General features: G+C 39.2%; 1 protein-coding gene across 4 annotated transcripts in view; it reads right to left on the bottom strand.

Moving 5' to 3' along the window:
• Kif13a (kinesin family member 13A) overlaps positions 1–27,443 on the bottom strand; it is a 190,039-nt gene that overhangs the window by 75,284 nt on the left and 87,312 nt on the right. For all 4 annotated transcript variants that reach the window (XR_004516526.1, XR_004516527.1, XM_010622914.3 and 1 more), the window contains exons 3-8: positions 24,243–24,303; positions 7,493–7,585; positions 6,503–6,683; positions 3,093–3,180; positions 1,563–1,697; positions 811–923 (exon numbers count right to left, since the gene is read on the bottom strand). Coding sequence is in view for 2 of the 4 variants with exons in the window: in XM_010622914.3 (XP_010621216.1) it covers positions 811–923; positions 1,563–1,697; positions 3,093–3,180; positions 6,503–6,683; positions 7,493–7,585; positions 24,243–24,303 (671 nt within the window). In the remaining 2 variants the exon portion in view is untranslated. The remainder of the gene's footprint in view (positions 1–810; positions 924–1,562; positions 1,698–3,092; positions 3,181–6,502; positions 6,684–7,492; positions 7,586–24,242; positions 24,304–27,443) is intronic.

The following is a 27,443-nucleotide window of genomic DNA, read 5'->3' as shown; positions in this document are numbered from 1 at the left end:
ATTTTGGGCTGGGTATGTAGCTCAGTGGAACAGCACCTGCCTGGCAAGCACAAGAGTCCTGGTATCAAAAAAAAAGAAGAAGATAATATCATATGTTGCTAGCCCAGGAAAAGATCTAAATTCAAAATATAAAGTACCGTTTCTACTAAACGCACTTTCCTTTGAATCACTGTAAAATCAAGCCGTCTTATACCCAACCATCCTACGTCAGGCACTATCTTATATGCATGACGATACCCTAAGTGTTTGCACTGTTTGTGGGGCAAGGCTACTTAATAAACTTTGAGCATTTTTACAGAGATAGACTTGTGCTTTTTTTTTTTCCAACTCAGTTTTCTAAAGCTACAACAGGGAACAACCTTGCATCAGAATCTCCAGCTATTAAAATGCAACAAACTTCCCCCTAAAACACAAAAGAGACCAGATCAAGCTCAGTGTGGTGGTGCACACCTATAATCTCAGCACTGTGGGAGGCAAAGGCAGGAGGATGCAAATTTAACCCAGCCTGGGCAATTCAGTGACTTAGTGAGACCCTGTCTCAAAATAGTAAATTTTAAAAAGTTCTGGAGATGTACCTAAGTATGGGGCTTATTCCCCACTAACATAATAGATTAGATAGGTAGATAAGTGTGTGTGTGTAGGTGGGTGGATGCATGGATGGATGGGGCTAGGGATGTAGCTCAGTGGCAGAACACTTGCCTAGCAAATACAAGGTCCAGGTTCAAACCCTAGTAGCAAGGAAAAAAAATTGTTGTGGGAGAGCTAGGACTGGAAAATCACCCAGGATTATCTTCACAAGGGTCACCTTACTTGTTAATGTTGCTGCCTTCTTTCAGTCGCTCACCCGCAGCTCCGGTTTTAGACACTCTTTCACTCCCCGCCAGGTCTACCAAGCTGACCTTACTGACCTTCTCTCCCGAGTTCTGGTTGTAGGAAACAAGAGAGAAACGACACATTACTGCAGATACCACATGGTATCTATACATCTGTCAGCACTATGACTGAGAGCAACCCCACAGTCCATACTACTCTAGTGCAGCAAATTTCTCTAGACTTTAAATAGTCCAAGATTTTCATTTCAAAATTTAAACTGGTGTAGAAATGTAGAACCTTGTTCTGCAGCTGGGCAGCAAGTACATCCAGCTTTCTGAATATAGCCTGAGAGCTGGAGACTGGATGTGCCTCTGAGGAGATATTAGGACATGAGGATTCCTACATATTTGGGTCAGTTTCCTCTTCTGAGACGTAACTTTTTAGGCTGTTAGTTTTCTCTTTAATAGGCCTCAAATAGACCTTGGGATTTTTCGGACAATTTCAGTATGAAAGGATACATATTAAAAGGTGTATATGATATTTAGAGTGTTTATAGATAAAATCCAATTTTAAAAAAAGTGATCATATAAAAAGCAGACCTAAGAAAGTAAGTGATTTAGGCAAAGCAGCTCACAAGTAAGCAGAAGAGCAACACAGAATTCCCAGCTACCATATCCAACCGTGTGACTTACTTCCCCAGTGTAGACACTCTGGGCCCCCCACTTGTAACATTCTGCCCAGTCCCTCACCCCAGACTGCAGGTCATACAGTGTCTGTGTGATGATGATGTTGAACACAGCATGTGAGCGGCTGCTTTCTTCATTCATGTTGGTTGCAGCTACTGTTCGAGATTTATTTCCCTCAGACATCAATGACTCAATATCCTGGAGGCAAAGCATCGGGGAAAACACCGTAAGCAAAAACGCAAGGACAAGTTCTGGTTCCAGGTGTGTGCATGCAGTACGATTCCCACCACCTCTGTCACCCTTCCACAAAGCCCCTGCCTCTCCTCCACCGAGTACGGCTCAACGCCTGCCTCCTCAGAGCTCTCAAGTCTATGAAACATCCCCCATTCTTCCCACCCACCAAATGGCTTCTTTCCCAGTTAAGACCTCCACTTTACTCCTTTGTAAGTTCCCTGGAGAGCCGATACTGACTGAATACTCCAGACACTCGGAAACAGCAGTCACTTTATTTAATCCTAACTGTCCTGTGCTTATCGCCTGATACAGCTGTCTACCACTTGCTTATCTGCCTCCTCCCCCAACGCCGTGGCTTTCCAATGGAAGGGGAAGTCCTTTCAGCATGTCTCGACACTTATGCATGGGCTCTTACTAAATGTCTGCTAAATGAACCTTATGGAAGGGATATTTTCCTGCTTTTATACACAAAGATGCTGACATTTATGGAGGGCAGATAACTTTCTCCACATCTAGTATAAGACAGATCAAGATAGGATGCAGATAAGAATTCACTGGCTCTTACTAGTAAGTGACAGGATCACACACACACACACACTGACCTCTCAGTGACAAGAACTTAGTGAAGGTCCTGCCTTAGCATCTTTAGGTCAGAAAGGTTTCCAATCATTTTAGAATCTTTATGCTTTTCAAGTGACAACTATGCCCTATTTTTAATTATTCCTCATTTGAGAAATATTACATACATCTTCATTTAAATAGCTGGAGAGAGTTGGCTCACAGATTAATTTTAGTCATACTAAGTCTAAGGTGGTAAAGGATTGTCCACATCCCTTAGATGGCCAATAAACATAGGCATTCGTGAGTTCATTTGTCCATTCATTTACATTCTTCAGCATTGGAGATAGAAGTTTGTTACAAGATTTCCAAAGCAATGATTGTAGAAATAAGGGCAGAAAATTGAGTCCAGAAATTCAAGTCAAAGAACAAGAAATGGTAAGTGCAAGAAAAGAGGACTGACTCAAAAAAACAGGAGCCATAAGTGTGAAGAGTGACAGAAATGAAAGCAGGAGAAACTTGTCAACAAAATGAGGTTGGATTCTCTCTTAAATACTACTGTTTAGACTACCAGATTAGTCTAGAAAGATGTCACTGGCAGCCTAGGGAGAACAGCTTCAATAGAGTAGTATTAGTGAAAATATTCAGCAATGTCAAAGAGCTGGATATTTTGGCCACACAGTGAAACCTTCACAAGCCAGCTTGGAGAGAGTAACCTTTCTCCCTGGGGTGTGCTGATGTGGTAATAAATTCTGATCTGCTGCCAGCTTTTTAATGATATTCTTCAAAAATGACACTTACCTCAAAACTAGTGACCGCCAGCTGAGATAAACCATCTACATATGGTCCCAATACTTTATGCTCTCGAACTTTAAGAGACTGTCTACTCCTTCAAGAGAGAGAAAAAGGAATGAATGAATCAGACCAAACTTGGAAGCCTTTTCTTTCTTCTTACATACTCAGAAGCTAAGATTAAAATTTCAAAAGGGAAATTTTTAATAATTAGAAAAAGTATCCTAAAAGTTATTTTTTTGGATTAGCAAAGTGGCATTCCATATAAGGAATGTCTTTTATACTTTCATTTCTATTTAAAGGAACGTACTATTTAAAAATTCTGGGCTGGGGATTTAGCTCAGTGGTTCTGCTGCCTGCCTCGCAAGTGCAAGGGCCTGAGTTTGATTACTGGTACCAAAAAAAAAAAAAAAAATTCTAACTCTAGTCCCAAACTAAACAGCCAGCACATCTGTATGCTGGTTAGGCTAACTGGTGTTAGTAGATAAACTTCAATGAAACAAAGAGGAAAAAAGAAAGCAAAGAAAAAAGTGTAACCTAGAGATGATTCATAAGCAAGCACATTCTCAGTAAATGTTTTAAAATTTCTGAAAAAAATGCTTTGCATTTTAATTTATTTCTTCAAGTTACAGTGATTTGTAGTACTTCTATGTTGACAATTTCATACAGTGAAATTACAGCTCAGGGAGTCTGTAGCCACTGGTATTTATTCTATATTTAGAACTGGCAGGCTGGGGATTTGGCTCAGTGGTTCCACCGCCTGCCTTGCAAACACAAGAACCCAAATTGGATCCCCGGTACCAAAACAAAACAAAACAAAACAAAAAACTGGCTTGACTGGTAAAAATTTTAAGAGGAGTCTATTAAATTTTTAAGTGGCAATTCTGGTTTGGAACTTATCTGAAGAATTTATCAACAGATAACTGAGAATAAAAACAAAGTTATATATACATATTTTCACCATATCATATATGATTTCTTTTTCATGGCATTGGATATTAATCATCTTTCAAATTGAGAGTCAATGTTTGGTATCATTCAAGTGTGGAAAAAAAACGAACGGAGAACAGTGAGTGTTTTCCAAGGCCTTGGCACTGTTCACTAAGCACTTTGCCGTGATCCCATCTAATCTCCTGGCAGTGTTACAAAGTAGGTTGTACTACATTTAAGGATGAAGAATTCAATGTGACATGAGAGATTCTGCTGGACTCTAAGCAGCAATGCCCATCTTTAACACAGCTACTGTGACGCATCTGATCCAGCCCTTGTGCACTCTGCTTGAATGGCATCAAGAGTCCGTGCTGGTGTCTAACACCCGAAATTCCTGTACCCTGCTGCTGGGAGTGTAAAATGGTATAACCACTATGCACTACTTCCTAAACCGAAACTCAGGATCTTGGGACTCACCCCCCACCCCATACCTCCTACAAACTCTGCTCTTGTGCATCAGGAGCCTGCAGAAGGACGCTCGGAGCAGCACTTAACAGCGAAAGTGAAAACCATGCGAATGATGAGGGAAGAGATAAATTATGGTGCAATCATACAACGGAATACTAAACAGGAGTAAAATTAACACATTACTACTTTAGAAATGAGAATAAATAAATTATTATGGTAAAGAAAGAGAGAAAATCACCAAAGAACATGTAGACCATGATACTGTTTGCACAAAGATAAAACTTATGTGAGATTATGTCCAGATACTAAACAAAGGGAAGAAAATGATGAACATGAAACTGCTAATAGTAGTTACTTTGGGGAAAGGTAAGAAAAGGAATGAAATTAAGGAGGAAAGTATAGGGGCTTAAAAATATTGCTCAAGTTTCATTTATTAAGCTAAGGCAGTTACTGACTTTATCATTCTTTATTCCTTACAGTATTAAAAATGTTCTTTTGTATGCCTCAAACGGTAACACTTTAAACAAACATTTATGATTGCATTGCTTTTTTTGTTTTGTTTTGTTTTTTGAGACAGGGTCTCACTATGTAGTTGACACTGACCTGGAACTCACTATGTAGCCCAGGCTGGTCTTGTATTCACAGTGATCCTCCTGCCTCAGCCTCCCAAGTGCTGGAATTACAGGCATGCGCCATCACACCCAGCTGCATTACTTTCTTGACACCTATCATTTCTATTTTAAATGATTGTTTCATCCAATGTGGACTTATAAATGGTCAAAAATGTTACATAAAATACAGAGGCTAAAATAATTTAAAACTAATTTTCATATGCTCATAATTTTATTTATTAATATTTTTGCAGTACTAGGGATCGAGTTCAGGACCTTGTGCTTGTGAGGCAGGCACAGCATGACTGAGTTAAATCCCTGGCCCTATTCACAATTTTAATACATTCATCAGGATGGTAAATTCAGGATTCTAAACTGTATTTATAGAATGATTTCAAAATGTGAGCATGACACACATCAAAGTATTAACAGTGGGGGCTGGAGATTTAGCTCAGTGGTTGTGCCGCCCACTGTGTGCAAGAACCCGAGTTCAATCCCCGGTACCAAAAGAAGAAAAAAAAAAAGAAAAAAGTTTTAACAGTGGTTATTTTTGAGTGGAAGGATTAAGTCATTTTTACCTTTTCTTGCACTACCTTTTTTTCTAAATTTTCTACAAATACATACTACTTTAAAAACAGTATGAAAAAATTTTTTAGGGCTGGGGATTTAGCTCAGTGGTTCGGTGGCACAAGGACCCGCGTTCAATCCCTGGTACCCAAAAAAAAAAAAATTTTTTTTTATATTGGGGAAAGAAGTAATTGGCTGTCTTTTCTCTATAGACCAAACTCATCTAATTTTTATCATTTAGTTTAAAAAATATACAGAAGGTTGGGTTTCATCCTGGACCAACTGAATCATCCTGTATGGGTGAAGCTGAGGCCAGGAACACTTGAAAAGCCCCCATGCGGTTCCAGCGCACCCCACCAAAGGGTGGGTTGTTTCAATCCTTCAACTATCTGCCTTCATTTAAAGGAGCTACTTTCCGATACAAATAGATAGAGACCACTCTGTCATCAGTAACTCCATTTTTTTTTTACTAGTCTATGACAGCAAAAAATTTAACCCATAGTAAAAACACTTTTTCATGAGGCATATATAAGCAGCTCTATTCATGACCACAGGATGAACTGAACATGATCTGGGCATGGTGGTAGGCTTTGAGAGCTGATGATTTCCCAGTAAATACACTGAAAGTAGAGTAGTGACCAGTGGCTCCCAACCATATGTTCTTGCAATTTAAATTTTATACTTATTTTAGGGGTTTTTTTTTTTGGTACTGGGGATTGAACTTGGGTCCATGAGCTTGCAAGGCAGGTGCTGGAACCACTAAGCTCAGTCCCCAGCCCCTATTTTATACTCATTTTAAATGATTACTCCTACTTACCAGCTTAATTTCAACCACTAACTTACCCTTTGGGGTCTAAAAGATCACGAACTTTCTCGTTATAAATTTCCATATAGGATACTTCAACTTTAAAAGTCTGTGACTCATTTTGCTCCACAGAGATCCTCTTAAATAAAGCACAGCAGAGCCTGGGAATAAGGCCCAGCTGCTCCGCATGGCCCATCATAGAGAAGGACTTTCCTGAACCTGAAAAGAGTAAGCAGAAATGAAGTAGGGCAGAAGAGGAAGCTACATGTAACGCTTCAACCATATGAGTTCTCCTCATATATCAGCCAAGGTCACAGAAAAAACATGTAAACTTGGTGCCCAAACACCTTTGAAATTGTCAGAGCTCAGAATGTTAACGTCTGGGCCACTAGTATGGTTTCGTTTTGCTTGTTTCCACGAATTGCTTGACCAGCCTTGATTTAATAATCCATCATCATCTTCATATCCTAGCAAAAGTTCTCAGTATGGAATGATTCTAAGAGTTTCTCTATAGTTTTCACCATATCATGTATACTGAGAAAGTGGCAATTATTTTTCCAGTTTAAATACAAATTAAAGCTATAATTTAGGAAAATGACACTTAATAGTTTGAAACTAGCTTTGCTTATTAACACTGAAATAACTCAATTGCCAGAACTGCTGCACCTTCAAAAAAGATTAGTTTTTCTTTTTTTCTTTTTTTTTTTTAATTTTTTTAAAATTTTTGGTACCAGAGATCAAACTCAGGACCTTGCGCGTGCAAGGCAGGTGGTGGAACCACTGAGCTAAATCCCTGGCCCAAAAAGATTAGTTTTGATTTTATAATTCAGTTAAGCCCACAAAGTCAGAAGTATTTTTCTGTTGCTTCTCAAACTTTTGGCTATTTTTAACCTTTAAGAAATGTATCTTTAGGAATGGGGGTATAGCTCTGTGGGACAGCTCATACTTACAAAAGAGACAGAAAGAAGAAAAAGAGAGAAAAGGCATATTTAATATCACTGATTGTAGCAATAAAAGCAACTCCTTACCTGTCTGTCCATATGCAAAAATACAAGCATTATACCCCTGAAAGGCTTTTTCAAGAATTCCTTCCCCAAGGCACTTGAAAACCACTTCTTGACCTAGAAAACCAGACAAAAATGAAAAACTAAGGATGATTTTTCTTGATGTATTCTGTATTAACAGTAGCCTATCAGGCCCCATTCCTCCATGTCAAATGTGTATTTAATGCCTGCTATGTATGGATCCATGTATTAAGAGCTTAAAATATGCAGTTTTATTCTCCTGCCCACCGGGCTGGTCTCAAGCTCCTGGGCTCAAGTAATCCTTCTACTTCAGTCTCCTGAGGAGCTGGGGAACCGAAACATGCCACTGTATCTGCCTTACAGTTTAATTTTTGCTTCTAAACTATATATAGTTTAGTACCTGGATAAATTTCTGATTCTATCCCTCTTTGACATTTCTCTAGGTATTAAAGTTTATTTTCCACAGTCAATGGGCCACATAGAGGTATCTTTCAAATTTGATTTAATTCTTCTTGGGACTTAAGTCTCTAAAAAGAAAAATCATTAAATATGAATTGCCTTCTCTCCTTTTCTGGATTTGGAGATTCCAACGAACAGGAATTGCGTCACACGCTTCCTTGCACTCCTCAGCACTCAGCACAGATGCTAAGAGCTGACAAATCATTCACGGGTGATGGTGGAGTGATGACTTCAGCTGGGTGGGCAGAGTCCCAGGAACCCCTCACCAGAGGCAGAGGTGCGTTCCACTACCAGAACCTCTCTGCATTCTCCTGCTGTCCTTGGGGGCCTGCTGTCACGTATTCTACCAGAAGAGTAAAGGCGTGACAAGATGTTTAAAAATATAAGGTAGCATTTAATTACCCTTTGAAATGAGGGACTTTCTAACATACACTTCCATCATTAAGAGAATTAACATTATATTCTCCTTCCTCTGTGCTCCAGTAGTCTTACAACATTTCACTGTTTCAGCATCTGCAGAAACCACTGGCTTAAGTGCCTGTTTCCTCCACTGGAATGAGATGTCAGAGACATAATCTCTTTATCTTTGTAATCCTAGTGCCTGGTACCAGTTGCTTAATAAATGTTTGCTGAAAGAATGAGTCAGTTTAATAATTTTATCCTACATGACACTTGAAAAGCCTTTTTCATTGGAAAATAGCATCTGGTTGTATATTTTTCTTTTATGCAAAGTTGGCTCTGATTTGAGCATTATATTATGATATATTTTGATTGAAGGATCCTTCAAAGCGTGTCAAGGTAAAATTAGAAAATATTTTCAATCATTTTGCTGCCAAAAAATAAGATTTTGATAACATCAAATATTACTGGATTGAAGAAACAATTATTTTTACAAACTGCCAGTAGAAGAAAAACAGATGTGGCCATTCTGAAGGAAAACACCTACAAAAAGAAATATGTCTACCCTTTAACTTCGGTGCATATCTATCCCAAGAGTGCCCTGTTCAAGGACACCTTGGCAGAATTATTTATAATACTGCAAATCAAAGTCAGATTAAGCACCCATCCATTCCCATGCTACTGGGATAAGCAAAATGTAACTATTTTAAGATGGAATACTATACGACATTAAAAAATACAAAACTAAATAAAGTGCACTCTTGGGTAAACAGTGCAAGAATTAAAAACCATTGTTGAGTAGTATTTTTAAAAGCCATGTTCAGAACTCTACATGCAGTGTAAAACCTTATATAACACAATGGGTGATATGGATGCTAAAGTATTTAAAAAAGGGACTGAAAAAATTATGCCAAATTTACATTACTGTATATCTCTAACTTCTACCTTGTACCACAGAGCCTAATACCTAAGAGATATTCAAAGCAAACTGGCAGTATTATGTGGATTTCAAAATGTGCATGTGCATTCTTAAGAGGCCTTTTATTAATTTGTTTTTTTGGTACTGGGGATCGAACTTAGGACCTTGCACTTGCCAGGCAGGCGCTGTGCCACTGAGCTACATCCCTGGTCCCTAAGAGCCTTTTAAAATGTACAGTTTGCTAAGATTATCTAAAGATCTGTGTGAGCATACACATATATCAGTACTTGAAGAATGCAGTATTATCATCATCACTATCCACTACACAAACACTTTAAAAACTGCTTTTATGTTATAGTCAAATGCAACAGTCTTGTGCTCACTGAGAAAGTATCTCATTTTCTCAAAGGACCTTCCTTACTCCACATAAATTCCTAACCCCCCTGGCAAAAGATAGCCCTTAAATCTGGAGCTGAGCCCCAGCCCAGAGAAGATGCAGAATTAAGCTCAGTCTGTGCTTGGGCTTCTTAGAGTTACTGTGGTCCTCAGCCAGACCCAAGTGCCACTTGAAGGAGTCCTTAAAAGCAAGGCTTTCTTGGCACAGAGACTGAATGGAGCAATTCTGCTGGATCTTCCACAATGGTTAACCAGTCTCCGGGAAGGCATGGGGTAAGGCTAGGTCAAGCATCCTGAGTATAATTTGTGACTTCATTCATATTTTGTCCATCCAAGTTCATGTGTTGGGAATTTAACCCGAAATTCAAGTGTGTTTTTAGGTAATAGGCTCATGTCATTATCATATAAGAGGGTCTGTTGCAAAAGTGAGTAGGACCCTCTCCCGCTCGCCACGTGATACCTTCTGCCATGTTATGAGGCAGCAAGGACCCTCTACAGATGTGGTCACTTCATCTCAGACTTTCTAGCCTCCACAATTGTGAGCTAATACATTTCTATTCTTTATAAATGATCCAGGCTCAGGAATTATTTCATAGCAGCACAAGACAAACCAAGATGAAGAGCTTGTGCTGCCGAAATGACTCAAATGCAGGGAAGCACTGTGGTCAGAGGCTTTTGACATGGCTTCAAAGAGCCTGGAGTCATTAACCAATCAAGAATTTATATCTGTTGCTCTATCAAGTAGTGAAATGTAGAACTTCTGATGGCTGCTCCTGATACTGAGTAAACTGGAATTAGGAGCAATTTTTTTCTCATGTTCTTTCAAGAGAAAATTACAATGTCTCCTTTTCTTTGGTAGATATGGTCTTTCAAACTGAAGATTAGTTGGAAAAACAAGAAAATCAAACAAATTAGGATATGTATTCTAAAGTTACATGAAAATAAATCAAATGATCAAAGAATTCTCCAGCATATGAATATATAAGAGCAAAATTTCATTTAGCTTATGTCCAAATTATTGCAAATACTAAGTAGGACATGAAGTAACCAATTTAACTTGTACTTATGCTGCTAAGGATAAGGAATTTTTATCCACCGTCCTGTTTGCAATGCACATTACCTATTTTATACCACCAAATCCTCACAAAAGTAGTACAGGTATAAATTATGATTAATAAGCCAGGTATGATAAGCACACATGTTAATCCCAGCACTCTGGGAGGCTAAGGTAGGAGGATCACAGGTTGGGCAACTTAGTGAGACCTTGTCTCAAAAAAAAAAGGTAAAGTAAAGGGCTCATGAGGTAGCTCGGTACGAAGGCCCTGAATTCAATCCTTAGTACCACAATGTGGGGGAGGGTAAGGGTAAATGGGGCTCTGAAAGCCCCACAATCTCCTTGTTAGAGAGTGGCAGGGCTGAGCTGGCCCACCCTGGCTCCTGAATGTTTAGCCTAATGTTCACCCATCAACTGCCAGTTCCCTGCAGCTCCCTGCAGAGGGGCCTCTGTATCTTCAGTTCAAGGCAACAAGTTCCTGTGTTGACAGTCTCAGGCTAATGTATTTTTAATTGAGGGCCCCTTTGTCCTAACTAGGGATGATTAAATTAGTCAAAGACTGTTCTTTGAAATGAAAAAGAAATGTTAATTGTATTAGTTTACATGTTGGTCACAGCATGTTTCTGAAACTCTAAGGAGCGCAAAGCACTAGAAGAAATTTTGGTCAAATAAGCCAGCAGGGTGTCAGCACAGTACAGATGGACTAACTAGATAACCTGGATAGAAAGTGACAGTCCACTCTGTGGACCTTACCTGTGGTCACCTCCAAAGCAGTGCAACAATAAAGGTATGCAGGGGAAATTACTCTGATTTCTGCTAAACATATCCTTATGATTTCAGAATGCAGTCAAGTTCTCTTATAGCTATGCTTGACTGATAAAATATAATTCAGATTTATCAAATTTAATAAGATTTTATTCACACCTAAGGAAAAATTTTGAGAAAATGAAATATTAAAAAATAGAAAAGCATTATACTGTTTCTGAAAAGATTTTGTTCTCTTCCCTCCTTAAATTGACTATCCCAAGAGGAAGCTTATAAAATGATAAAATATAAGAGCGAGAAGCAATTTAAATATGTTCAGGGACCATTTTCATCTCCAGAATTAAGGATTATTTTGATGTTACATCATTGCCTTTTCTCTTTTACTTTCCTTTTTAGTTTTATTTTAGGAGTCCCTATTTTTAATGTTCATACAGAGATTTCTTTAACTGAAATACCGAATATAGTTTCTTTGGTGTGAAAAACTACAATAGTACACAGGATCCTAATGAGATAATTAATAATGTGAAAGAGGAAGTAAAGGGCTAAAGGTGTAGGGAAAGTGGGAAGGGTGGGGGAAAGGAAATAAGGGAGAGGAAAAAAATATGAGAAACTGAAAAAATGGAAATAAAGTGTTTGTAAATGGGGAGGGGAGGAGGGGGTGAAGGGAGGGCAGGGACAAGGGGAAAAATGAGAATCAAGACCTACTATGTAAAGGTACAGAATCCCAATGATGAATGTAATTGTATTGTATACCTAGATTGTACCAATAAACTCAATAAAAAGAAAAAAAATGATAAAATATAAAGAGCTATTATAAAGTTCATATATTTTTAAAATTATAAGCATTCTAGAGAAATTGGAATCCATTTTCTTACTATCGCATCATGTCTCAAAGGAAATATATTTTCTTTTGAGGCATGAAATAATGAACAAAATTCTCTACAAATATACATCAACATTAGCATTTTTAATAGCTCTTCAGCTTTCCATTGTATGAAAAACTTTCCCTATACAGATATTTAGATTTCTCTTTATTTTTCTGAAATATTTATCCTTACATCTTTATCTCTATGCATTTTCCTATTGACTTTGTGAAGCAAAACTCCCCACATCAAACTGCTAGGTGCTCTATACAATGCACACTCCTGTTTTTTCAACATTCTCCACAACAATGTTTATTAACATTCTTCCTAATTTTGACTAAGTCAATAGAAAAAAAAGCTCCTCTTGTTAATTTTCCTGTTTCTTGCTCATTTATATTTAACCTTTAGCAAATAGGCTGTTTATTTTATAAACCAGTAAGTATAACCATCCCTTTTTGTCCTTATTAATTTAAAAATGCTAATTACATTTACCAGCTATCATTTACCTTTCAGTCTTATGTTTTTCTTTGTCATATAAAAGCTTTAGGTCTTTCAGATCCAAATCTTTCTCTTTTCCTTCATTATTTTTGCTTATGGTACATGTTTCCAAATACTTTTCCACCTCCCAAATAATACAGGTATTCACCAGTATTTTTTTCTAATTTTTTTCGTCATTGAGTTTATTGGTACACTCTAGGTATACAGTACAATTACATTCATTATTGGGATCTTGTACCTCTACATGACAGGTCTTGGTTCTCATTTTTTCCCCTTGTCCCTGCCCTCCCTTCACCCCCTCCTCCCCTTCCCATTTACAAACACTTTATTTCCATTTTATCATTTTCTCCTATTTTTTTCTTTTCCCTTATCACCTTTCCCCTATCTTTGGTCTTTTATAGTTTTGTTTTCAAATCTGAGCTCTTCTTCTTACCAGCTAAATGAATGTGGGCATTTTCTCAACTTTTTCACTAGTAAAATAGAAATAATAGTTGCTACCTTTCAGTGTTGCTGAGATGACTTAATAATACAATATAGGTTTGTTTTTTTTTTTTGAGACAGGGTCTCACTATGTAGTTCAGACTGACCTGGAACTCACTGTGTAGCCCAGGCTGGTCTCGAACTCACAGCGATCCTCCTGCCTCAGCCTCCCGAGTGCTGGGATTAAAGGCATGCGCCACCACGCCCGGCAATAATACAATATAGGAAAAGCACTTTAAATAGTGCCTGGCCAGTTTAAGTCTAAACTATACTTTAGTTATTATCTATTATCAATATCATCCTTTAAGTCCTTAATCAGCTGTAATTAATTTGGGGGCCAAGAAGGAAATCACCATTGCATTATCTTTCTTTAAGATAGTCTGGAACAATTCTGTGAGATAACCCAATGTCGAAGATAAGAGAAACAAAGAAAAGGTTCATAGGAAGATTTCTAACAGGCACTATTTATTGTTACTTTTCTAGTTCCCTTAAGGTGTCACAGTAAAGAACTACTGACCCAACACAAAGGTGGCAACTCACACATGAGAGTGGGAGGTGCAGTGCTTGGATAAGGAGGGCAGTAGGTGTGCACGTGGACCTAGGACTGGGTACGCATGCACTATGCCTGGTGATGAGAAGAACAAAGAGCACCATTATTTGGGCTAGGGTATGCCAATGTACATTGTATAAGATAGAAAAAATATTCTTCATTCTTTTGGAACATTAAAATAGAAAGTTACTGGGGGTGGGTTGGAAAATCAGTGTAATAAATTTAATCAAAAGTCTACCAACTTCCATTATTTTTTCCATTCTGTGGTGTTTTAGCTGTACTGTTGCAACTAACCAATTCTTTCATTTAGTGAGCTTCTGACCACCTTTGGTATAGTAGGAACAGTTGTAAAAAAGCCCAGACTATTAAATAAAAACAGAAAATTGCCTGCAGGCTCATTATATAGCTTCTGTTCTCCTTAGTCAGCTGTCCCTGGCACACAGATGTTGGTCACACTGCATTCTGCGACAGAAAATAGCAAACACCAAAGACCCTTGCATCTCTTAAGGACTCCCTGGTTTATCAAAAGACAGGCTTTTTAAAAACATTAAGTTTTAGACATGATACTCCTCTTTCCTACCATAGGAAAACAATGACTTGCCCACTGCTTTTTTAAAAAGAGGATTTAGTTTTATTTTCTTAGATTTTTATTTTTATTAGTACATGCTGCAGTACATAATGATTATATTCATCTGCCCACTGCATTTTAAGAAAAGAGGCAATTTATGCTGAGTGGTAGGAACCAGGGAATTCAAACAGTGCATGGGTGGATCCCACAAAAGATACAACAGTCCCACCCTAGATGTTTCCCAGCTACAGTTTCCACTCAAACAGAATGAAATGCTGTCTAGGGGAAGCCCACATGGAGAGTTCAGAAGCCCTGTGGGAAGCAGGAGGATCTATGAGTATTGTTCCTGCCTCAGACAAAATGAGCAAAGCCACAACACTGTCAAACCTGAAGGACTTGTGGCTTTTCAGTGGGACTGACGCCAGAGAGGGCGGTTACTTTCCAGATGTCAGCTCTCCATGTCTGGTGTGGTGAATCCACAGGGCAAGCCTGACCTCACTATTAATCAACCTGACCATGATGCCAATTTCCTCTGGGGCATATGATCAGAGCTCCTATAACCATGTGGCCAAGCCTTGAAACATGCCCCAAGAAACCCACAACACAATGGAAGAACAATAAAGGAGCTCCTGTGTGGAATTTCTATAAGCAAAACCATAACACCTGAGTCACCCAAGCCCAAGTCCCATACAATACAGAACTTCGAAAAGCCAACACCCTTGGGTCTCCACCCTTCACGTAACCTGTCTCACTGGGAACAGCAGCAGCAGACAGAAAGCGACTACATGTGTGTACCAGGAGCTGGGTAATCTCGACAATTCTCTCAATAGCAAAGCCCTCCAGGCAAACCATTAATGGAGAGAACCAGGCATGTGGAGAAGATGTTTTTTATCACTCATATGCCAACATTTGATAACTGAAGAGACACAGGATAAAACACAGTGTGGGCTGTGCACCAGAGAGTAGAAGACTGAAATTCAAGGGCACAGTCCCTGAGTAGTTTACACTCTGCACTGAGCACAACAGACATACAAACCACGGTCAGATCAAATGCGAAGAACAGGGGTGCACAGAAATGAGATGCGTGATTCTTTCTGGTTTTCTGCAGTAGTTCTGAGGAAGAGTATCTAAGATCTGAACATTGCTACACTCCAATGTCCCCGGAAAGGCCCATGTTTCAAAGTTTCGTTCCCCAGAGCGGCACTACTGGAACAAGAAGCCTACCAGGAGGTCCTCAGGCCACCAAGAGTTTGTCCTTAAAGGGGCAGGGTTGTCCCAGTCTCCTCTTCATTCTCTTTCTCCTTCCTGGCCCTGAGGTACTTTTGCTCTGCCACATACTCATGGAGTGAAATGCTGCCCAAAGCAACAGGGCCGTATCATGGAAAAGAACCCCCAAGACAGATCAAAACAACCATTTCTCTCTATAATTATCTCAGGTATTTCATTATAGTAATGGGAAGTTTACTGTTACAAACACAATCGATAATCTTATGAATAAAATAGAATTCCCAGTTTTCTTTCTTTTTCCCATCTTTTTCTCTACGGAGTTAGAGTAGAAACAAAAACAAGGTGGGCTCAAAAGCACTGAATTGTAATTCTGGGGCCTATCTCCTCTGCAAGGATGTTTTCCCACTTCTAACCAGGGCTGACAGCCCCGTCATTTTGATGAGTCTGGACCTGGCAGGTATCCCAGCTCCAAGTCAGAGCACCTGGACAGCACAGGACCGGGCAAGTTCTGTACACAAACCTTAAGGGATAACGAATGTCAAACTTGGATGAGGATTAAGTAAATTCTTTTCACAACACCTTTTGGTATATAGAAACACAGCTCTCAAAAATCCTCAGAGACTTCTGATTAGGTTTAAGTTAAATGACCCAAAACTACAGAGTTCAGATAAAGAAACTAAGGCTTTAAGGGTTGATTTGATAATGGAGATTTAATTTTTAATCAACTACAGAAGCCATCCAGGAAGAGGCCTAGTAAAAGGAACTTGAGAAACTGGACCAGGAGGCTGAAAGTAAACCGCGGGGCCATTTTCCATGGTGGCATCCAAGAGCGATCAGCATTGCTGTCCTTGAAGTCTCACTTGCAGCATGGCAGCGGGTGACTCATCCAGATGGATGTTTCAGTCCCAGCAACAGTCTTAGGGCTGGGCATGAGCACTGCTCTTTTCTGCTGCTGGACAAAGTGGTTCAGTCACCGAGGAGGTCATGCAGCCACTTCCCTCAGCCCTGGAGCTAAGGATGACAAAGGGAACAAAGCCATCTCACCTGTGAAGACTGTCACATCAAGAATGTGTGTTGGCGTTATTCAGGAGGGTGTTTCCACACTAAATCACTGCTGTTCTACATTTCTATCTGCCTGGTAGTGTTGTACACTGTCACTCTCTGATAAGGCAGCAGACTCGCTCATACTCAGTATCTCTTCTGGACTGTGTGATGTACAGTATTACAGCACTTGAAGGGAGGTTAAAAGAAAGCCCAAACCAAATGCGGTATTCAGGACACCAGAGCCTCTGACAGGGAGGGAAAATGACATTAGCACTATTCCTGGAGTGTTGGGTAGCATTCTACATGATTTTTTGGGGCAAAATCATTTCATAATTAAAGTGTGACTATAGCCGTCTATGGCCCAGTGTCACCCTGCCCTGGAGCTGGCTATGGCACGCAGAAACAGGACTCCATTTTATCTCCAGTCACAAGGTGAGGCCTTAATGGTCCCCATGATACTGTGATGCTCAAGAACAAGAGTACATCAGCCGAAGACACCCTGGTTCTTCCAGAACCACGTAGTGATAAAAGAAGAGAAAATTTTCACCTGGGGGAAGGGCAACTTCTTTACTAGCCTATCTTGTCCCATCTACTACTGTAAAAATGCTCTCCTTACAGCCATCGTCAACATAAGACCCTCAGAGACCTGAGATCCTCATCAATATAGGACCACTGCCACCCTCTGAGTCACCGAGACTCCCTCTGATTATTGTGTGAACCCAGTAAATAGTGGCCAGCGCAGAGTGTCTTTGTCTTTGCCCACTCTGAGGCCTTGACCTCTTGGCCCCCATGTACACTGAAATTATACAAGTCTCTACTGTCTTTCTTTCTTTAGTCCTCACTGGGCCTTTTCTAGGCAGTTGGAGGACTACTCACCCTCTGATACTAGAGGGGTCCATGCTATAGTGCTCTAGTATGACTTCCATCACAGCTTTTCTCCAGGATAGGAGGGAAGGGAGAGGGGCCAGGGATGGCCGTGTAATCCATCAAATCTTCACTGGCATGGACCCCTCTCCCCCACCAAATCCATGTTTGCCACTGATTTCAGCCCTCTCCTAGGCAGCACGAACCTCAGTTTTTTAAATCTATAAAATGAGGCCAATAAAAGTTTCTACTATTTGGGCAATCAGATAATTTTGTACTATAGGTAAAGAGATTAACAGAGCTGGGAACTTCATGTTCAGGAGTATTTATCCACTGTTACTATTATGTACCCCATTAAGTTAAATTATGTGTCTGGTTGCTGCAAATCCTCTGAGGAACAGATGTGGAAGGAAGGACAGAGGAGAGAAAAGTAGAGTTGGGTAGGGTAAAAAACGAGAGAAGCAGAGGTGAGAAGCATATACACAGTGGACCTCCTTACTACTAGCCTGACATACGAATAACTTGGATCAATTGCCTCTTAGCTACTGTGTATACCTAGGTAAACATCCAGATCTCAGCTGTACTGACTTACAAACAACTTGAGTTACAACTAGCCCTTGGGAACCAATCAAATTTGTAAGTAAAGGGCCCACTGCGTATTTTAATATATATTATAAATTATATATTTAAATGTATAATACACACATCTGAAGTAATTTTTAAAACAAGATTAGCTTAGCTCATTTATTTGGGACATCTTTACAAAATTTCTGGCCTCTACTTACCTAGTTCTCTGAATGCACCAACATTACCCCACCAAGCTATGAACTACACAGATGCAGGCCTACTGCAGACATAACCACCCCAGCCAGTAGGCTAAACTCTGGGCCAGATGAGTTATGTTTTCATAAAGGGTCAGTAGTGATTCCACCTAAACTGGCTTATGTCAGTCGTACTCCTCTGTAATTATATAATTTAATTAGCAAATGTAAAAGAGAGTCGCTGATTCTAAGACCACTTAATTTTAGTGCTTAGGAACAACTTGAGAAAGGCAAGTTACTAAGAGAATTATCAAGTAAGTATTAGTGAGAGGGTTTATAAAATACTGTAAAAAATAAAAATCTAGAAGAACTCTGAATTAACAATTTTTTCTTAAATGCTTTTCAGGATGGCAAACATAATTTATCATAAATCTCTATAAAATTTTTCAAACTACTAGTGTTCTAATACTTGCAGGGGAAAACCTTTAAGCCCAATAGCTTAAAACCCAATAGCTAGCAATTACTAAAGGTTTCCTTGGTGCAGGGTACTTGCTCAATGCCTTGTATACATAATCTCATGTTACAATCCATCATGGATTTATAATAAGGAAATACCGTTATTATGGTATACCATCACACGCTGGGAAATGGCAGAGCCATGATTTGGGCCAAGAAAGTCTGATTTCTGAGGCCACAGTTTTAATTACTAGAAATCTGATCTTCATTCAAATAGCACACTAAAATACTGGACCAAGGCCATATGCTAAAACAAATTAATATCATGGAACTCTGCTGAAAAGTTGGTTCTATTTTGGCTATTGTTGCCTCTTAGAATGTGAACTTTGGTGGACATGTTTTGTCTCCTTACTAGTCTTGCTTTGGTTAAGCAATGAGAAACTTCTATCTCTAGGCACATAAACTCCTCCCCTAAGAGAGTCCCTCCTCCACAAACAGCCCAGGGCTCAGAGGTGCTCATGCCTCCCATCACAGGATTAAGCAATGTGAGCAAAAAAACATCACACATATGACCTGTCTCATTAATAATGCCTGAAAACACAAGGCCTCAGCAAACCTGAGCAACATGCCATATGGCAAGAACTGTTATATAATTTCTAAGTCAACAGTTTAGAACCTCTCAGGCCACAGAATGCTCACATCCACACTGAACACCAGATATGTCACCACCAGACTGGTTTTTACACCTGGCATGAAGATATATAGAAAATCAGGAAGAAAATAAAAACCAAGGTTACCAGAAGCGATGGCTGCCTACCAATATGGCACATTTTAGGAAATTATTTCTCTAAAAAAAAAAAAAAAAAAAAGATTGTCAATAATGTCTTAATTGCAATCAGTAATAATTTAAACATTTACAAAGACTGTTCAAGTTTGTCAATGCTGACTGTAATGAGAACTTTCTAATCTCCAGTGTGTACCTCTGTATGTGGCTGTGAATATGAGGTTGGCAGGGGAGGCAGGTTTATACAGGAATGTCATGCTTTAAGTGCCTAATTCTATGGTTTTTATGTTTTTTTCCCTTAGTTCTAGCACAAAATTTTTATACTTTAAGACTGAGAATTATCTGGGAAAAAATAGTATTAGGACTAGCCAAATGGTAATAGAAGGAAGAGAGTATATTTTAAATGTAAAATGCCTCAAGTACGACCCAATACAATGCAAATGGCTTAACAAACAGCCTTTGATTTGCCTCTAAGAAGTCGACTGGCACAGCTGGACAGCTGCAGAAAATGGCTGATTTGGTTTTTATCAGCAAGCCGGAGGGGACCTGAGATCGGAAGAGGCTCTATCTCCTCCTGTCCCTCTCTGGTTGGTCACAGATGAGGAAACAGACCCACAAAGGTTATCTCGCCCAAAGTCTTGCAGCCTGTGGCAAAACCAGGTCTCATAAATCCCAGGACATGCTTTCTCTGTCCAAAGAACTGATGAAACTACCTGACTACTCCTGTGGTGTGATGATGATAAAGACGGATTAATACTACCTGGGTGCCAGGTAATGGGTTAAGTACTTTACATGAGCAAGTCTTTAGTCCTCAGACCAGCCTTCTTTATGAGATCAGAACTATTATTACCCTTAATTAACATAGGAGGAAACAGAAGCACAGGGAGATGCATCCACTAACCCTAACCCTTAGACAGCAGGTGGTGGGGCTGGGATGAACACAGGCAGTCTGACCTAAGAGTCCATAGTCTTCCATTGCTCCAACCAATCTATTGCAATGCCTTCATGTATTAAAAAATTATGTTTCAAAATCAAAAAGAATGCAAGCGGGGGCTCCTGCTATAGCCTCTGATAAGCAGCAAGCTCAACAAGAGTTTAACACTGACACACACGAAACGTAGCAGCCCTTGCTTCCCTCCCTCTCAATCCTCGCACTATCCCTCTCTCTTCCTTTCACCTCCAAGTTGTGAAAGCGGCTTTGAGAGTCCTGATTCAGTATCAATGATGCCATTATTCACTGAGCCTCACAAATAGATTGGTTTCAGGAAATATGTGTTTCCTCCTCTCCATTTCCCACCAAAGAATGAATACTTCTATCTTAATGTTTCTATTCACAATTAAGAATTGCTATTTGGAAATCAAATTAGTATGGAAATCAATTTCCTAATAATGCATCTACCAGGCAGAAAATTTATAATGGATGAAAATCTGACAAAAAAGCAGCAAAGAATTTTACTTTTTTGCTAAGGGATCACATTATTTATACAATAACAGAGATATCTAAAGAAAGAGAAAAATTTTCTCATTAAAAACTTTGTAACAAGACATTACTCCATGACCCAAGAGACCCTATTTCAGATGTAATCACAATGTAACATTCAATGTGATCAGGCAACCAAAAATTTAGCAAAATCAAAGTATCATTTATGGGTATCTCCTATTAATCAGCACATAAAGTCAACTACATAAGCCCTAAATAACTATATAACATAGGTGCAGATATTTCCAGTTCACAGAAAAGAAACTGTAGTTCAGAGAAATTAAAGAATTATCTAAGAGAAGCCAGGTGTGGTGACAATGCCTATAATCCCAGTACTCTAGGGCTGTGGCAGGAGAATCATAAGTTCCAGCCCAGTCTGGGCAACTTAGTAAATTAGCCAGATCCTGGTTCAAAATTTAATAGCTCAAAAGGGATGGGGATATAGTTCAATGTAAGGCCTTGGGTTCAAATCTCCAGTATCACAAGAAGAAGGGAAGCGGGCTATCCAAGAGTTATCCAAGAGAACCACAGCAGAGGTCCTGAGGTTCAAACGTGGTCAGCCATCAACACCTGTGTGCACCTTCATGAGATGTCCCTTCTCTTGTCTACAAGCATTCACATTCCCCTTTGACTGAACCTATGCTTCACTTTTTTAAATTGACAAGTAAAAATCATATATATTGAGGGTGCTGCACAACACATTTTGATAATGTATATCCACTGTGGAATGGCTAAATCAGGCTATTACCATGTGCAACACCTCAAACATTTAAAAATTTTTTTCTCCTATGCTGAACTTCTATGCCCAGTTTTGGCCTCATCTCCATGATGCCTTCCCCGGTAACTCCAGCCTACCCAGCTTTTGTCTCTATAAAACTTTTGTCTCTTTTAAAACCTATAAAATTCAGGATTTAAAAAAATCATTTCAAAATATTGTTTGATATGCATTTATTTTGCTGCCCAACTTAGTTATTTTATTTCTCAAAGGATTCCTGAGCTGTGCACACAGTGGGGGCTTTATGAATACCTGAGGGATTATCTGAGGCCTTCTGGCTTCCTGGATTATGTAGGAGGTAACAAAAATAGACCCTGGGCTGAGGCAAGTTATAAACAAGAGGGTAGGGAAGGTAGCCTGGAGCTTTTTAAATGTAGTCCAGGGACGATGGATTTTACCCAAGAGGCCATGAGTGGTCCTGGAAAATATCTGAGAATGAGAAAAGCTCCTGTTCAGGAAGACTTACTGCTGGAATCCTAAAGAACATCAACTGAACAGGGTGAATCACTGGGCTTTGTAATAGTGACAGCGTTTGTCCCCATTTGTCTCTGCAGGCACGGGAAATGCTTGTTGTTGATTTAAATCTAAAAGCACACATCCAGCACACAAATACATATAATGCTAACCATCAAGAAAAACTATTTTAGAATCTGTAGAATTATGTGAAGTCCCAAAAGGATGATAAAAGACCAATTACAGTCAACATTAAGACCTACTTGTTTTAATAAAATAAATTGCTAAAGTTGCAGGAATAAAGTCTGGAAAGGCTAATTTACCCAATGGAATCTTCTAGTGTAGCAATGATTAACTTTTGAAAATATTATTAGGTGCCAAACAGTTTCTCAACAAGCTTGTTTTAGGTGGCAAGGAAAAGCTAACAATAAACAAGAGTTAACTTTCTGAAAACAGATTCCTCTTACCTTGAAATCTAAGACCTATATTTTCCAGTTTAACTAAATGAGAAAGTAATTCAGATGATGTTGCTATGAGGAAAAATAATGGGGGAAACTCATTGAGATAAAGTATCTAGTTAAGTCTACTGTGCAACACTGTGACTACAGTTAATACCAGTGTACTATAATCTTGAAAATCTCTGAGTAGATTTTAAGTATTTTCATCACCAAAAATAAGTATGAGATAATGCTAATTAGCTCAGTTTAGCCATTCCATAATATACACATTTCAAAACATCATGTTGTACATAATATGCAACTTTTGTCAATTAAAAATAAAAAGGGTCAGGCACAGTGGTGCATACCTGTAATCCCTGCTGCTCAAGAGGATGAGTGAGGCAAGAAAAGCGCAAGTTTGAAGCCAGCTAGAGCAACTTAGACCCTGTCTCCCCGTCCCTCCACACACACACACACACACACACACACACACACACACACAGAGATAAAAATATTTCAGCACACAATCAGATGGAAAGGAAGCAAAGACTTTCTCCATTAAAACCAATGTTTCCCTCTTGAACTAAAGCAAATGTGATTCATGCCCAGGAAGGGCCCATGATTCACCTAAAACCCTGAGTGATTTAAAAAAAAAAAAAGCATGTAATAGTACATAAAATCCTAATGAGATAACTGACATTGTGAAATAGGAGGCAAGGGGCTAAAGGTGTAGGGAAGTTGCGATGTGTAGTGGAATGGTAATAAGGGAAAAGAAAAAAATGTGAGAAAATAAAAAGATGGAAATAAAGTGGTTGTAAATGGGGAGGGGAGGAGGGGGTGAAGGGAGGGCAGGGACAAGGGGAAAAAATGAGAATCAAGACTTGTCATGTAAAGGTACAAGATCCCAACAATGAATCTAACTGTACTGTATCCCTAAAATGTACCACTAAATTCAATTATTTAACATAAAAAAAAAAGCAGTTGTGTATGGCCTGAAAATGACAAGAGAAGTCATGGCAAATGGAAGCTCTTTGTGAGACCATACAGCAGCTGCCATGATTTGTGATTCCTCGTGCTCTCCAATCCTTGGAACATCTCTGAAGATAATGATACCCTCCATCAGCTGAGGGACTAGAAGATTTATGAGGCTGGCAAAAAACTTTCTCAGCATTCTGGGAGGCTGAGACAAGAAGATCACAATTTCAAGCCCAATGTGCGCAACTTGGTGATTTAGAAAGATCTTGTCTAAAAAACATAATAATAATAAATAAAGGACCAAGGATGTAGCTCAATGCAAAAGTCCTGGGTTGAATCTCCAGTACCAAAAAAAAAAAAAAAAAGTCTGTCCAAGTTGTTTGGCAAGTCATTGGCAGAGCCAGACTTTGACACCAAATGTTATCAACTTCTAAACCCATGCACTAGAGTTTGAAAGAGTAGGTGTGAATTACATGGGAAGAACAAACTTCAGAATAACAGACACAATAGAAGAGGCCAGAGGCCCAGCTGAAAGAGACAACTTACCAGCATATTTTGTAGTGTTAGATTCATCCATGGACCAAAAGCAATAATCAAATGCAAATACCTGAAAGAACAAAATATTAAAAATTAACTATTTGAGTTAAGCCTGCTGCAAAATAATAATAATTTACTGGTGAAAATGAGAAGGATGCCCACTACTATCTGCTAGAGCAGGGAAAACACCACAGTACATTTGTGGCTTTTCTTACCCCTGACGTTTCTTTTAGACTAAATGTATGCCTGGCTACCTTGTAGTGGAGCAGGTTGTGTAAGAAATTTAGTATTTATCCAAAATTCAAACATTGAGGGAGAAATCATAACCTGATTTCTTTTTTAACATTTATATTTAACAAGAGAGAGGGAAGAGGGGAGACGGGAGAAGGGAGAGGGAGAACAATGACCTCCTCTCCCAAGTCCACAGCTCCAGCATGGGATCTCCCACGGCGTCTCAAGTAACACTAAATGATACATGTTTGTTTCCACCATTTCCTTCTCCTCTCTCCCCACCCGGTCCTTTCTAACACAGCCCAGTGCAAAACTCCCCATTTTCCCAGTACTGGACTCCTTTCTCCTCCTGTACAACAATCTCCAGCCAACTCCTGCTAAAACACCAGTAATGCGCTCTCCCACGTATTCACCTTCCACACAGCTACCCGTAAGAGACCAGGAATAATGCGTGTTTGCTCCATAAAAGGACTCCCATCTCACCGTGTTTCCATGCTATCTGTCACCGACACCTGTGTTCCAGCCATTATTCTCCAAGGCACCCAGCAATGTTGCCCAAAGTGTTTACCAAGAAACAGTTTTATGAAACAGTTCATGAACAAAAGATTAAATTGGGTTGGAACTGATGCCCGATTTGGCCCTATTGGTCACCTGAATATTAAAAGCTATGAAAAGACTTTTAGTAAGGAACCCATTTAATTGGCTATTATTTCCCCAATTAATTTTGGCGAGGAGACACTTTTTTGGGGAACACATATTAACACGCCTTGAAATGAGTATTTCTCAGTGCACTCCTTAGCAAACTGGCCCAGATGACTCAACAATATCCCTGATGGGCTCCCTGCTATGTCCTGCTCCCCAAAGGAACTGAACCAGGGCATCTGCACTGAGCTACATTCTTACATTCTCACATATTTTAATTTTAATTTTTTGAGACAGTCTTGCTAAACTTCCCAAGCTTGACAGAACTTGCAATCCTCCTGCCTCAACCTCCCAGAATGCTAGAATTACCTCCAGTTCCTCATGTGCCAGTGGAGCTTTCCTTACCTTGAGGTTACTAAGTACAATTCCACCCCATCCCTATTTTTAATTTCCACCCTTTTAAAACACTTCATTCTCCTTAAGGTTCAATTCAATATATTATTTTTTTCTGCAAGCATTTGTTGGCTGTATCAAAGAAATTATCTTTCCATTCTCTGAATCTCACATGTTTAAAAGTCTTTTGTTATGGCTCTTATCCCCATTATTCTATTTTCCACTTATCATGAATGTGATCGATGCGTATATTTTATCTCCATTTGCACACTAAGTTTCATGAAGACAGCGACCATATCTTCTTCAACACTGAAGCTTGCCCTGCTCACAACAGTTGCTTTAGAATTATTTAATAAACGATGAGTGGCATTGGAACTTTGCAAGGAAGTGGGTACTTTTCATATATCATAAAAAACTAAGTTATGTTCTCAATGGTTCCACCACTATGCATACTTTATTGCTTGAACAATATATTCAGCTGTATGTGATGCATACAGCTTACATCATCAAACCCACACTCAAATTCAGTTTCGATATTTATACATTCACACTGGCCTTAAAACAACCAAGCTGCAAATCAACAGCTAGGAAACACAGCAATTCAGCCAGTGGAGTGTGGAATATTTACTGCATTTGAGAACTCTTCCAATGACCCCACAGACCACACAGGCATAATCTAGTTAATCTTCCTGCCGCGGGGCTGGTCTGAGCTTCAAGCTTCTCCCAAGATCTGTCTTGTTTTTAAACATTTCCAGAAAAGGAGATTCCACAATCTCCCAAGAATGCCATCTTAGAACATTTAACTTTCATTCTCAAGACATTTTCTTTCCCTATGCATCTCCTTACTTTACTAATAGACACTGTTTCCCAATTTTTAAGAAAATCTCAAAGAATGTCTTTTGTAACTGCTACATAGAATGGAACAATCATTTCTTTTCTGTATATAAAGTTTTCGTCCCTACCAAAAACTTTTTACTTGTTTATTTCAGTGTATGAGGATAGAACCCAAGGTCTTTACAATGAGTTTCAATGCAACCCCTCCCCAACTTTTTTCTTTTTCCTTTTTTGGAGAGAGGGTCCTGCTAAGTCACTAAGGAAAAAGGTCCCTGATAATACTAGAAGATCCAACTGTTGTTCTCTGTATGTCAGATATGACCCAACCCTCTTTCTTTCAATTGAGTTACGTCTTGATTTCAAAATCTTTGATCGCAGACATTTTGAAGTGGTGAACATGCAAGGCAGTCATGCAGTAAAGATTATTTTAGTAAATATTTATTTATTAGGAGGAAAGCTGAAGCCCAGAAATCTGTAAAACTCAAAACAAGTGAATAAAAAATTCTTTGTTTCGGTACTGGGGATTGAACTTGAGATCTCATTGCTTGCTAGGCAGGGGGTGGAACCATTGAGCTAAATCCCTGGCCCTTATTTTTTCCTTTAATCTGCAGCAAGAAGCTGAACATCTTCCTTATCCGAAACCACACAGGGCTTCACATCTCCCCAGGTGACACTGCTACAAGCACAGTCCTGTTTCATGCTTTACTCTTCTGTGTGGGTCTCATGGACCTCAAAATGCCTGCTTTGGTACTGTTCAGGAGAGCTACTGTCTTTAATATTTTTTATTTAATAATGCAGAAAAGAGCATGATATGGATAGGAACATGCAGAAGTTCAAGATGCAGGATATATTTTTAGATGTTCCATTTCTTTCAGATGCATGTTTTGGGTGAACTTGGTTCCTTCAATGGCCAAAAATGAATTTAACCATGAGATGAACATGAAGGTCCCTTGGGCACATCACCTCAAGGTTCCTATGGATAAAAAAGCACAGCCTCAAGTACAGTTAGTAGTTTGCACAGAAAATAAGACAATTACTTGTTTGTCCCTAGGAAAATTATTACTGACACTAGGGCTATTTCAAAGATGCTTAATTTGTCTCAAGTAGTCT

Source organism: Fukomys damarensis, unplaced genomic scaffold, assembly GCF_012274545.1.
Source record: "Fukomys damarensis isolate Sample0158 unplaced genomic scaffold, DMR_v1.0_HiC HiC_scaffold_10, whole genome shotgun sequence".
Lineage (NCBI taxonomy): Eukaryota > Metazoa > Chordata > Mammalia > Rodentia > Bathyergidae > Fukomys > Fukomys damarensis.
This window is presented reverse-complemented; position numbering and strand designations above follow the sequence as displayed.